The following is a 12,500-nucleotide window of genomic DNA, read 5'->3' on the forward strand; positions in this document are numbered from 1 at the left end:
TCCAGGAAAGAAAATATCTTTTTAGGGGGGGAAAAAAAAAAAAAAAGACACGGCAATGTGTTCTAAGCCTCGGACTTACACATCCCATGACAGAAGGTTTCCATTCCTTTGTCTGGCCTCAGGCTGCTGTTTGCTCCAATGCAGACATTTTTTAAACGGATGTATTTTAGTGACTCTTCCAGGAAGGTTTCATTCAAGTTATCCAAACCAGCTGAATGTATTCACAAACTACTCAAAATCATTAGTACATTTTCACAAATAGTTAAAGCGTGTATCGGTGGCAGGCCTCACGCTTTTAATATTCTTGAACCTGAGATTTCCTAATGTTTTGGATTTGGGAGATGGACCGTGTACCATGCGGTGTTGCCCACATTGTGCAGTCTGCCGTGGTCAGAGTTGTCGCCATGTGGCGTGGTGACCTGATTAAACCCGCTGGAGGTTTCCTTTGCCTCCTTGGGGTGTCCTCTTCATCCTTCCTCTATCCTCCCCCTCCTCCTCCTATATCCTCTTTCTCCCACTTCCTGTCGTGTGGCTTCCTTCACACCACTGGTTGTGATCTCATCACCCAGTTTTAACATCGACTGTATCTTCCCCTCCACATGGCACCTGGCCCCCGTAGGGAGCCAACCTCCAGGAGGTGGAACCCTAGGAGCTCGGCCTGGGTGACAATTCAATGTGCCAAATAGGATGTGAATTAGATCCAACAACATAACATGGTGGCCGCAGAGAGAGAGCGTCAGAGAGGAGATAAGATGCAAAATGTAGGTCACTAGCTGGCCGTGGACTTTTGTCCAAATGTGCAGTTGATGTCCCATAAGCCACAGAGAAGCTCCACAGCTGTTCCAAGTTGAAGTAAATCATCCAAGAAGCTCCTCAGGAGCTCTTTTAACCCCCCAGCATAAATGAGATGATGGTTGATGAAGTGTTGAGCACAAAGGAATTGTTACTGGTTTACTTGTCGCCCAACAGGATGTTGGTAATTGCCATCGTGTGTGTGTGTGTGTGTGTGTGTGTGTGTGTGTGTGTGTGTGTGTGTGTGTGTGTGTGTGTGTGTGTGTGTGTGTGTGTGTGTGTGTGTGTGTGTGTGTGTGTGTGTGTGTGTGTGTGCGCACGTTAGCGCCTGCATTTGATGGTGGTGAGTGCGTTGGTGTGTGTTGGGCAGCTGTTTGCAGTGGTCTCACCAGCCAGCCGAGCACACACAGAAGGCCTATTGTCGGAGTCCAGGGTCTTAAACGCGGTCTGCATCTACTCCCTCACCGCTGTTGTATGCTTACCTTCCATGCAAAAGTCGCATACATATATCACAGGCTTCTGGTCACTTTGCCGCTTGTCTTGCATTCTTCTTTGGCGAGACACGACTGGTTGGATCACCGTTAGGTGCGTGGCATCTCAGACCCTATTGGACCTTCTGAGAACGCTTGGGCGGATGTGCATGTTATAATGGTTACGCAATGTCATTTAGAATTTTTAGGGGCCATACTATAGGACTCTGAATTCAGCTCTGATGCAAAGTGTCAATCAAAGCTTGGGTTCAACCATGAGCCCCTTTCACACACAGTTCCCTTTAAATGACTGGGATAACCTTCCGGAATCGCGAGTGATTTTCACTGTTCAATATTTCACATGCAGCTACATTCAGGAACATATCCAGATCCTTGCGCCTTTTCACACATGCCATGATAATGCCAGAATAGATGAGGCTAGAACAGTCCGTTCCAGTGTAGATGCGATTGTTTGGACAATCTGTGGTGATCGGTTTGGGTTTTTTTTAAAATTATTATTATTATTTTTTTCTTTTTGCTTCCCGTCTCACCGCCCCTCCCGGCAGGCAAGCGAAGTGCTTTTGTGCTCAATGTCCCCGCACTGCACCCCTTACTCTAAAAGACACGTCTAGGGTCTGAGTGGCATTTTTTAAGAAGAAAAAGAATACAATTTAAGAATATAAACACCTGTCTCCGTAGAGACTGGACATGTTTCAGTTTCTTGTCAATTTATTTTGGAATAGCAAGAAAATATAATATTTAAATATAATACTGTTTTCACACCAAGCTGCTAAAAAAAAATAGGCGATTGACACCTTTCCCAATTCCGGGAGAAATGGTGGTTTTTTTTTCCTTGGTCCTTGGACGTCATGAACACACTGGAAAAGGGGCGTGTCACGGTTCCAGTGTGATTGGGAACAAAACAGTAGAGGGGACAGCAACTCAAAAAACAACGACAGAAAACTGTAAAACTTGGAACAAAAAATATTTTGAGCCGTTCAAAAGAATCAGGTCGTCGTGAACGACCCAACGCTACAGTAGAAGCAGCGTGGAGTTCCAGCAGCAAGGAGTGTCCATGCTGCCGGTGCAGTACGCACATCGGTCCTTCGGCGGCGGGGAGTGGCTTGTGGCTTGTGGCGATGCTGGAGTGATTCGGAGCCTGGCCCATGCGGGGGGAAAAAAAAGTTCCTTGCCTTAAGCGTTTTACAGAATAACTGGAAAGCAAAGTTATATTTGTCTCCACTTTTTTTTTTCTTTTTTTTTTTTCTTCCATTCTTCTGATCTGAAAGTGATCTGATCCGTGACTCAAAACCACGATACGATCCAAACCAAGAGTTTTGTGATCCGTTCCCACCCTAGCTTCAGTGTGAATAACTGATTGAGTCATTTAGCTGCAGTAACTCAAACAACAAGGTGACTCCCTGTGACACTATTGTGGTACTCAAAATATTTTCCCAAGGTTGGCAGGTCTGAGGATAGAATGCTTATTTGGTAATGAGCAACACACACACACACACACACACACACACGCACGCACCCTTCCTGCACAGGGCTGTTTTCTGACAGGATGTTATATTATGTTTTAACTGCCTGCAGTCAATCCAGCCATACTGAAAGGCCTTGGCTGATGCCTGCCTCTGCTCAGTAGCTGTTGGTCACTTTGCAGAAATTTAATTTTCATTGATTATACCATTCATTAGCAAAACTGTCTCGTCACCGAGACAATATTTTTTTTTTGACTGTGTACAGTTTAACATATGATATATATTGACTCTTATAACATATCGATTTTTATGAGAATTAAACATTCACATTCTCTCAAAAAAATGATTGATTGATTAAATAGACTGGTTGGTACGGTCACTGTCGTTTAATAAAAATGAATTTTGTTGTGACGTTCTGCCTTCAGCTGATTTCAACCGTGTATTCTGCTGTACGATCGTCTCTGTCTGTCTTGAGCGGATCCGCTGACCGAGAGAGACAGACAGACTGACTGGCCGGCAACCTTAGCAGTTGTCCGGTGAGACAGCAGGGGAGAATGAGAGAGGAGGAGGGCGGGTGAGGGGTTTATCTAACGGTTTTCTGAGACCCAGATGGCCCTGTTGCCCCACTGCCCTGTGGCTGTCTATTATCCAGCCAATTAGATTTCCCCCCTCAGATCTGTCCAACCAATTAGCAGTCCCGTCCAGTGACAGGGAGCCAATTAGGTTTATTTTTTTTTATCAGCGACAACTGTCCAGTTGGATTCTGTGCTGCCATGCCAAAAACCTGGACGTGTGCTCGCCTTCCTTCCCTGTCTGTCTGTCCTCTTCCACTACGCTAATCAGAAAAAAATCACTTCATGTTTGTGTTCTTAAAACAAACAAACAATTGTTTGTTGTAGCTTTCGGGTCAGAGCGTTGTAACATGCACGATGATGGACGCATCGTCGCGGCTCAAAGTGTGGGAGAAGTTTCGATTTTTATTTTATTTTATTTCCCCCCCCCCCCGGCGGCGTGGACCTCCGCCGCGCCCGCACTTTGCTTGCCGCAGATCCTGCGCAGCGCAGCCGCGACACACCAACGGCGTTTGGAGGGCAGCGTGCACAGCGAAGGGCCCTGAAGCGGTCCTAAGTTCCCCTGTCATCAGTTCCTTTCATGAACCAAAGTGACTTTCAACACCTACACACACACACACACACACACACACACACACACACACACACGCACACATGCACGTCAGCTGGTCAGCAGATAGGATGTGGAAGTGAATGTGGAGTGTTGAGGCTTAGCCTGTGTGGTGTGGGAAAATAAGAATATCTGAATGTCGGTTTTGAGTGGAAACATGCGTCATATGTGTGATCGTTGTGTGGATAGATGTTAGTGTTGCTTTATTATTGAGTTCACGTCGGTCCCCGCTTTCAGTTCAAAATCCAGGAAATTCAAGGGAAGCTCGACGCGGGACCTTCGAGGCGGGAATCAATCCACCGTTCTCATAAGAGGTTTTTCACAGCTGTTTGTTTATTTTGACCTCTGACATTCCGCTCCTTGTCAGTGGAGTTGAGTATTGGCTGCTTGCCCTGAGGCACATCCCCGGAAAGGCCTCGCTCCAGGCCGCCTTATTCCTTGCTCTCTTATTCCAGAGATCGGAATCTCCGCTCCTGTGGATCTCTTCATCTCCTCGCGTCTTCCCCCGTTTTTTTTCCTCTCTCTTCCTCTCGCTCTCCTCTTACCCCTGCTCCCTCCATTCTCTCTCTCTCTCTCTCTCTCTCTCTCTCGTCCGTAACCTCACCCGTCTCTCGCTCTGTCCGTACCTCTCCTGCTCTGCTCCTCCTTTTTGTTCTCTTGGAGCGGCGTGCCGGGTCCTTTGTTCGCGCTCTCCGTGGTCGGTCGGAGCAGACATAACTGAGATTCCTGCTGGATTTGGGAGAGGGAGATGAGGCGGGCGGGGTTTGCCGCTGGGATGTCTGCCTTGTTGCGTGGGGGCGCAAGAGTCTGTAGCTTTTTACCTCAACGAGCTCCCCTCAAAGGTTGCGGCCTCAAGGGCGACGTTATATTCAATTGACCCGATATTCTGAACCCATTGGACGGATGTGTTGTGTGAATAAAGGCCTCAGCTGGGTCACCCTGTCCACAGTGATGACCGTTTCCCGTATTCATACACCGTGTCTCCTGGGGATGTCTCCAAATATCGTCAGAAGGAACCAAGGATGCAAATCAAAGGCGTTTCGTTAATCTATAGTTGTTAACCTGGACCCAAAAATCGCCGACGAATTGATAATTAATTGATCCCAGATTTTGTGACGGGGGCGCGAGGAGCGTTTCTCCTCATTTCGTTTCAAGACGGAAGAGTTCGAGACAAAGATCGCCGAGCTGGTTCGCTCATACAGGGATATTCGCGACTTGTCTCGAGGCTAAGTTAAATATTTAAACCTTTAGACAATGAGAGGCTAATACAATGACTAAACATTACTAAAATAGTTATATATATATATATATATAATAATAGACACAATCATTTATTTAAAAATATTTGATTGCCGTCAGCACCCTAGCAACATATCGCTTGTTTGTCGTTCTTCCCGAAGCCTCCACCTACTTCTGTTACTACTTCCTACTCCCCTGGGCATTTTTTGTTTCTCGACTGCCCCCCTTCATTCTGGTGAGTATTACTACCACCTGGCTGGGTGTTTTTATTTTTCTCGAGAAGCCCTGTGCCCCCAGCAAAATGTTCAGTTCTCATCGATAAGACAAAATCCTAATTGATTCAATTCTTATTAGCGAAGGAAGGAACCAACAGTTGTTCCTCAAAAAAATTTAATCGGTCCTACCACTGAGCTCCTACGGCCTATAGCGCCATTGTTTGCCAGTCCGTTTTTCCCTCGCTCTCTCACACACTCACTTCGGCAGGAGGATGTGATTGAGAATCAAACGGGAAGCAGCTGCTGCGACCTTGAAAGGACATAACTTTTAACAAGCCTGTGTTTATGTGTGCAACTCAAATTTGTAGACCCAAGGACGGGCTGAACCTCAGGGAGAGTTCTAGGACCTGCCCCGATTGGAACTTATATTTATTCTTTGGGGTGGAGGGATGGTTTTCCTCAGAAGTTACTGGCTGTTTTTCACAGAGTGAGACATATTCACTATAATTTATTGAGGGGGGAAAAAGTAGATTGTATCGCAGTCCTACTGACCCCTATACTTGTAACTGCTAAATAAGGCAGTGTAGTAGCAAGCCTCTGGCGATACAATATGTATCACATTACAGGGATGACAATTCAAGTGTGTGTGTGTGTGTGTGTGTGTGTGTGTGTGTGTGTGTGTGTGTGTGTGTGTGTGTGTGTGTGTGTGTGTGTGTGTGTGTTGTGTATATACAGCATACACTGCAACAATGTTAATACAGTACACAACATTACTGTGCACTATATTATACACTATTTTCAAAATAAGTTAAGAATCCGTAAATTTAAATCACAGATCTCAAGTGTATCGTCCTTTACTCAAGCCCCTATACTCGAAGGAAAAACATAAATCCCATCATTGCAGGGTTCTTGGTGGTGAATCACGATCGGTTTAGAAGCCAGGCTGCAGGTATGGACACTTCATAAATGTAGGGTCCCTACGGAAACAAAGCTATAGCCAAGGTATTTGAGTAGGCCTTGCCAAATGGCAATGAAAGACACGGCGCTTCGAGAAACGTGGCTGTGAAAAGCCAAGCGTTGGAAATAGGCTACAGAAAGAGGCACGCCAATGGAACCTTTCAAGACCTTTCACACACGTCAAAATGGCAGGGGATGAGAAAATGAAAAGTGATATTGAAGAGCACTTAAGATTTGTAATATATTTTATGTTGCGGAGTGTTATCTTACTTTGTGACCAGTTTAATGAGCCTTCACTCATTGAAACGTCTTACTTTTTGATGAATTAATTAATTTGAAGTGGGAATTCTAGAATGCGAGAGCATAAGCAAACAAACACAGCATCGTCCCGTACTGAGCTGTTTACCCCTGGCTGTCATTTTCTTTTGGCTGTTTGGCTTTCCCCGTTCTCCCTTTCAGTCGCTCACACGCATTCATCCTCCTCCCGCTGTGTTTGGACAGCACGGCTCACAGTCCCGTGTGTTTGTGTGTGTGTGTGTGTGTGTGTGTGTGTGTGTGTGTGTGTGTGTGTGTGTGTGTGTGTGTGTGTGTGTGTGTGTGTGTGTGTGTGTGTGTGTGTGTGTGTGTGTGTGTGTGTGTGTTCATGCTGACTGTAATGTAGCCTGTCATATATAGGTTAACGCTGCTCCCCGACCCGCCCAGCCAATCAAGACCAGGAGACCGTGGAGGATCCTCCCTTAGCCCCGAGGCTCCACATAGACCTGCGTTGACTATTGGCAGCGGCATTTGCTGAAAGGCTTATTGACAGGCAGGCGTTCTGACTTGCTGACTAATGGTCTGACTTACTAGCCGACAAGCTGGCTTGGCTTTTATGCCCTACTGCCGAGCTGAGTGCCCACCCCCCAGCAGCCTACTTGCCTATTTAAATTCTTGGGGTTACTGCATTAATGCATCAATCCCCCCCCATCTGCAGGCCAAAATCCCACTATTCGCACGTTTGCAGTCACAAATCGATGGGGTGGGGATGGTAATGTGAGTTTGGCACTGTGTGCCGTTGTCACGCCGGTTGCTGTCATGGCCGCCATGTTCTTGGCTCTAAATCTGCACAGTGTCGGAATGCCTGAATTAACATCCCTCCGTCCCTCATGCCGCCCCCCTCCTCCTCCTCCTCGCCTTGACAGGATTACAGCCTCCACAGTGCTTTTTAATTAAGGAGTTAAAATGGACCCCCTACCACGGCCCCTCAAAGTGTGTGTGTGTGTGTGTGTGTGTGTGTGTGTGTGTGTGTGTGTGTGTGTGCGTGTGCGTGCTGCGGGGAGGTCACGTGACTGTCTTCATTCAGGCCAGTGGTAAATAGAACACTGTGTCCCACTGATTAGCATGGTTGCGACACAAGTGTGTATGTGTCTTCTTGTGTGAGGGTGGAGGCTGATCAAAGACCTATTAACACATCCACCTTGCAACCGGATGAGCAGTGAGAGGACTTTTTTTGGTTTTAAGTCAAAATATCGCAGTCTTATCGATTCTAAGGCAAAGCATACGCTTGTGCACCAGCGTATTTTTTCATATAACGTCCCTTGTGCTTCCTAACATATGTATACTGTAACTGTGTATCTCCATACTCACTTTATTCACATGCACTTTACTGCACATACTGTATCTGTATATGCAAATAGCCTATCTCATATACATAACTCTATTACCTTCTATTTTGTACCCCCACTTTGTATTATCTTTTTGAGTCTTATTTTATTTTTATTTGTCTATTTATATTATTCTATTCACTAACTGCATTATGTTTTAGGAATCAGTAAGTTTCAGTTAGTTGCTAGGTAGGAATTAGGTTAGTTGTTATGTTCGGTTTAGTAACCCTTGTGCATAATCCCCAGTTGCGTTGCAGAGACATTTCACTGCATATATGTATGAACGTATGTATATGTATGTGACGAAAAAAACCCTTGAATCTTGAACATGTTAAATCATTTTAATTCATTTTTGACCAACAGGCAAACGGACAACATACTGTAGCATTGGTGAGGCAGAGTGGGAAAATATTTTTGTCTTCACGATGTAGTTGAGCATGTTTCAATAGAGACGTCAAGATAAAAATGAATGTAGCTATTTACGGCTTGACCAGAAACCAGGTCGTAGGCCGGCACGGCGACTAGAATGGCGGGCTTCAACCCCCATGACGGCAGGCGTCTGCCCTGCTTCAGTGCCCTTACTCTCTCCTTACTCTGTCCTTATCACTGTTTCGCCATACTGCACCTCTGAGCAGGAGAAATGGGGCGGGCGGGTGGTGGGCAGGGGTGGAAGGCGTAGGACACATTTCAAAACGCTATTTCATCCAATGGGTTCCACAAATATCCGCCAGCCTGCAGTTCTGCTGCACGTGGGCGCAGATGCAGATGTGCACGCACATGCATGAGTGCCCGTGTGCGAAATGCAACACATGCACGCACGCATACAGTACACGCACACACACACACACACACACACACACACACACACACACACACACACACAGGACTCTCTCCTCCTCCTCCGCTGTTGGGTGCATGTTTAATGACCCTGATATATAGGTCACGGAATGTACATGCATGGAAGAAAGACGCGCACGTCATGAGCTGCGGCTGCAACGGGGCGATTAGACTGCTCTAAGCGTCAAAACACATCCATGCATGACCGCCAAACAAAGAATCGCTGCTTTTTTGTTTTTGAACTAAACACAGAGTATGGTCTGTGCTCTAGGTAGTGGGCGCAGAGTATGTTCAGAAATAATAAACTTGTTTGGAATAACATAGTCGACACAAGGGCGGAAAAATAATGGGATGAACCTGTTGGATGTTTCTGATCAGATTATTATCATTATTATTATTATTATCTTTTTGTTTTTTAGATCAATGAAATTTGATGTGCGGTAAATTATATGATAATATAGTTTGATATGGTGTCGAACTCAACCTGTGACTTGGCGGAAGTAATCCGATTGATCTGATAAGGATGTTTCCAGTATTCTCCGGTATCAAGTTTGCCAAAAAACAACTACCGTCACCTCAGTTGGATGTTGAGATTAAAATGAATCCCTAAATGGGTCTCAAAATTACGATTTTCTTTAATTAAAGGCAAACAAACATCAGTTGCGCCACCGATCTTATGATCATTGAACATCCTCAGGATCCAAAAGGTTTTAATTTGTGACGACAAACCATTCTTACTGTCGCGGAAAGTCTTCAACAAGCAGGCTCACTTTCAGAACGTGACGTGGGGAAGTAACGGGTTAATAAACGCATGAGCGACTGCTGATTTACAAACAGTTGGTATGTGTTCACTCCAAGGAGAGACGTGTGACTATGCACCGATGCATCCAAACAGGTACAGCGGCGGTCGTCAAACAGCGCCGTCATGTTTGCATTAAATCGGTCAGTCATCATTGTGACGTAGGCCCCTAGGCAGACATAGGACATTACGCCTTTTCGAAACCTCATCGAAATTGGCCGAGAAGAACCGGGGATTTGCAAATACCCGTCTCAGGTGTACCTCAAGCAGCCTCGAGCAGGTGTACCTCAAGCAGCGGGGGCGGGGCCACTTTGTGTGCATATGGAATTTCAATGAACCTCTACAACATGTTGACACCCGTGATAACATCAAGTCACGCAGGCTTCTCAAAGCCCTCTGGGCAACACACAGTTAAACAGACAAGCCCTTCTCACCTCTAAGTAGAACATATTTTTTTTTTTTTTTACTTTAACATGTTTAAGTGGTATTTGTAGTAGTGTCGTATTTGTAGTAGTATTTGTAGTAGTGTATTTGTAGTAGTGTCATATTCTACATCTGTTGAGTTGGGATTAGTACTATCTTGTTGAATTAGCAGAGTAGTACTCCCTAACCGAAGAAGAAAACGTCTTCAACTTACCCTTTTGAAAGACTCCCCGATATCGCTGCCTCTTTATACTCCCGTTATTGTTAGTTAGTACGACTGACAACCACTCAGTCACTCAGCGCAGCCTGTTTTTTTGTCAATATTTGCCACACACACACACACACACACACACACACACACACACACACACAATTATACATTAAATATGTCTTTTTTATATATTTCTTTTGTATTAATAAAATGTCCATGTTTTACATTCCGGTTTTCATTTCGATAAGTTCTATATTTCTATTTATGGTCTTTATTTAAATGAACCTCACATTAACCTTTATGACTCGTCGAAAAATGTTGTCTTTTTTCGTCCTTCTCAACTGCAGAAACCCCAAGGCCGCCGTTCAGCGGACCAACAAGAAAGTGAACAACGATCCCACCCTGCGTATCCAGAACCTCTCCATTCTCATCAGGCAGATTAAGGCCTACTACCAGGTGAGGATAGTCGTTGGGGTGCGGTGTACACCTGAAGCTATTCATGCAAGCTCTTCTATATCATCGCTGATACAGAGGCTCAGGTTGCTTTGAGGGCCAGGGTTTCAATCATCCATTAACACCCTATAGGTTGAAGGAATTCTGCACGCTCTTGTGTTCTTCCTCATGGCTTCCCTAAGCTCCCTGGTCTCCTTAAATATTCTTCGAAATATTCCGATTTTGATTTCAAAAGATCAGTGCCGAGGGATTACAGCGGCGTGACTCTAAATGTTGGCGTCCGCCACTGGGGTTGCTCTGTTGGGCGGCTGCTGTCGTCCGTTTCCTGAGACGTTGTCGGGAAAAACGGAGACGAAACCAAGGAGAACGTTTAACTGTAGACACATGCTTTCACTCACACGACGTTGTGTGTGGGCAACATTCCACAGAGTTTTTTTCTGTGTGCGCTGCCATACGCGCGCGCACACACACACGCGTAAACATAAGGCGCGCGCACACACACACATCATGCTCGCTGTATAAACCGGTAGATAGCTGCGGACGGCTGTGCTTGCTGCTGCGTGTGATGTGGCGGCGTGACCCCCCCATCCACATGTCAGACACGGCTCAGTCGACACACAGAAACGTCAGCCGTGCTGGGGGAACACACTCAGACATACTGTCACTGATGTGGCTTCCTCCTCTCGTGATTTTCCATCTCAAGGCCCCCGGGATAGTTTACCCGGTCGATCTTATTTTCTGTCCTCGAGACGGATGCCTTATTTTTTTACCTACGTTCGCGGTGGCCGCTATAAGCCGAACGTTGGCGGCGTATTTCGGTGGCGCGAACGAGCAGGGGCGTATTTTCCTAGGCATACGTTCATACTGAGCCTACATCAGATGGCTTTCGGAGGGATTTCGCTACTGAAGACGAACTGTAGACGATCCTACATCTGCTTGCACTCTTATCACCAGCGGTCTATTAGCGTATTAGGTCACAGAGGTAGTTTTGAGCAGTCCTAATTCAATGTGTGGGCACGGTGGCACAGTGCTTTGCGCTGTTGCCTCACAGCAAGAAGCTCCTGGGTTCGATTCCTGCCTTGGGCGCTGTTGGCACCGCGCTCCGGCGGGTTATCTCCCGATTAGGGTCCTTTCAGTGTGGAGTTTGCATGTTCTCCCTGTGCTCACATGGGGTTGCCTCCATGTAATGTCAGTAATATATGTAACTTATATTTTCTACGGTTGTCTGGTGTAAAGTCATCTTAAACCTCGGACTGTAAACTCAGCAACCCACGTCATCGGGGAGGGCGGGCCATTTCAGACGTCGTACGTCTCGTATAATATTGCAGCTTAGTTTACTGAAATAAAGGACCATATTCATAAAATGTATCTCTACTCTTTTTGCTGTATCTCAGAAGAATCATGTGAATGTTTTCAACGCGCACGTATTTAACGTTGCCGTGTTGGAGCCGTGACTGTCGTTACAATGACTGAAAAGTGAGCGTGATCCAACGTGCAGAAGACGGGGTTGAGGAATGCAACTATCTCACTGTGTTACCATTGAGACGGAGCTTTCCCACGACACAGACTCATGGTCATGTCTCTTCCCCCGGGGCCTGCTACATGGAGAAAGTTACTTACTGTATCTATTTTTTTGGGGAAATGTGTGCAATCCGTATCGGCGCAGTAGATGTGATCACATAGTACTCGTAATTTATTTGTATGCAATTAATTGTAATTAACCTACAAAGTTATTTCCGTTTCTGCTGTGTTTATTAAAGCGTTAACTTGTGCCTTTAGTTATAGAGCAGAAAAT

General features: G+C 45.8%; 1 protein-coding gene across 1 annotated transcript in view; it reads left to right on the forward strand.

The window, feature by feature from the left end:
• ccdc88ab (coiled-coil domain containing 88Ab) overlaps nucleotides 1-12,500 on the forward strand; it is a gene marked incomplete at both ends in the record, with an annotated part of 67,115 nt that overhangs the window by 744 nt on the left and 53,871 nt on the right. The window contains one exon of the mRNA XM_080016769.1: nucleotides 10,600-10,708. Coding sequence (XP_079872895.1) covers nucleotides 10,600-10,708 — 109 coding nt within the window. The remainder of the gene's footprint in view (nucleotides 1-10,599; nucleotides 10,709-12,500) is intronic.

This window comes from Zeus faber (genome assembly GCF_960531495.2).
Source record: "Zeus faber genome assembly, chromosome: 16".
In the NCBI taxonomy this organism is placed as follows: domain Eukaryota; kingdom Metazoa; phylum Chordata; class Actinopteri; order Zeiformes; family Zeidae; genus Zeus; species Zeus faber.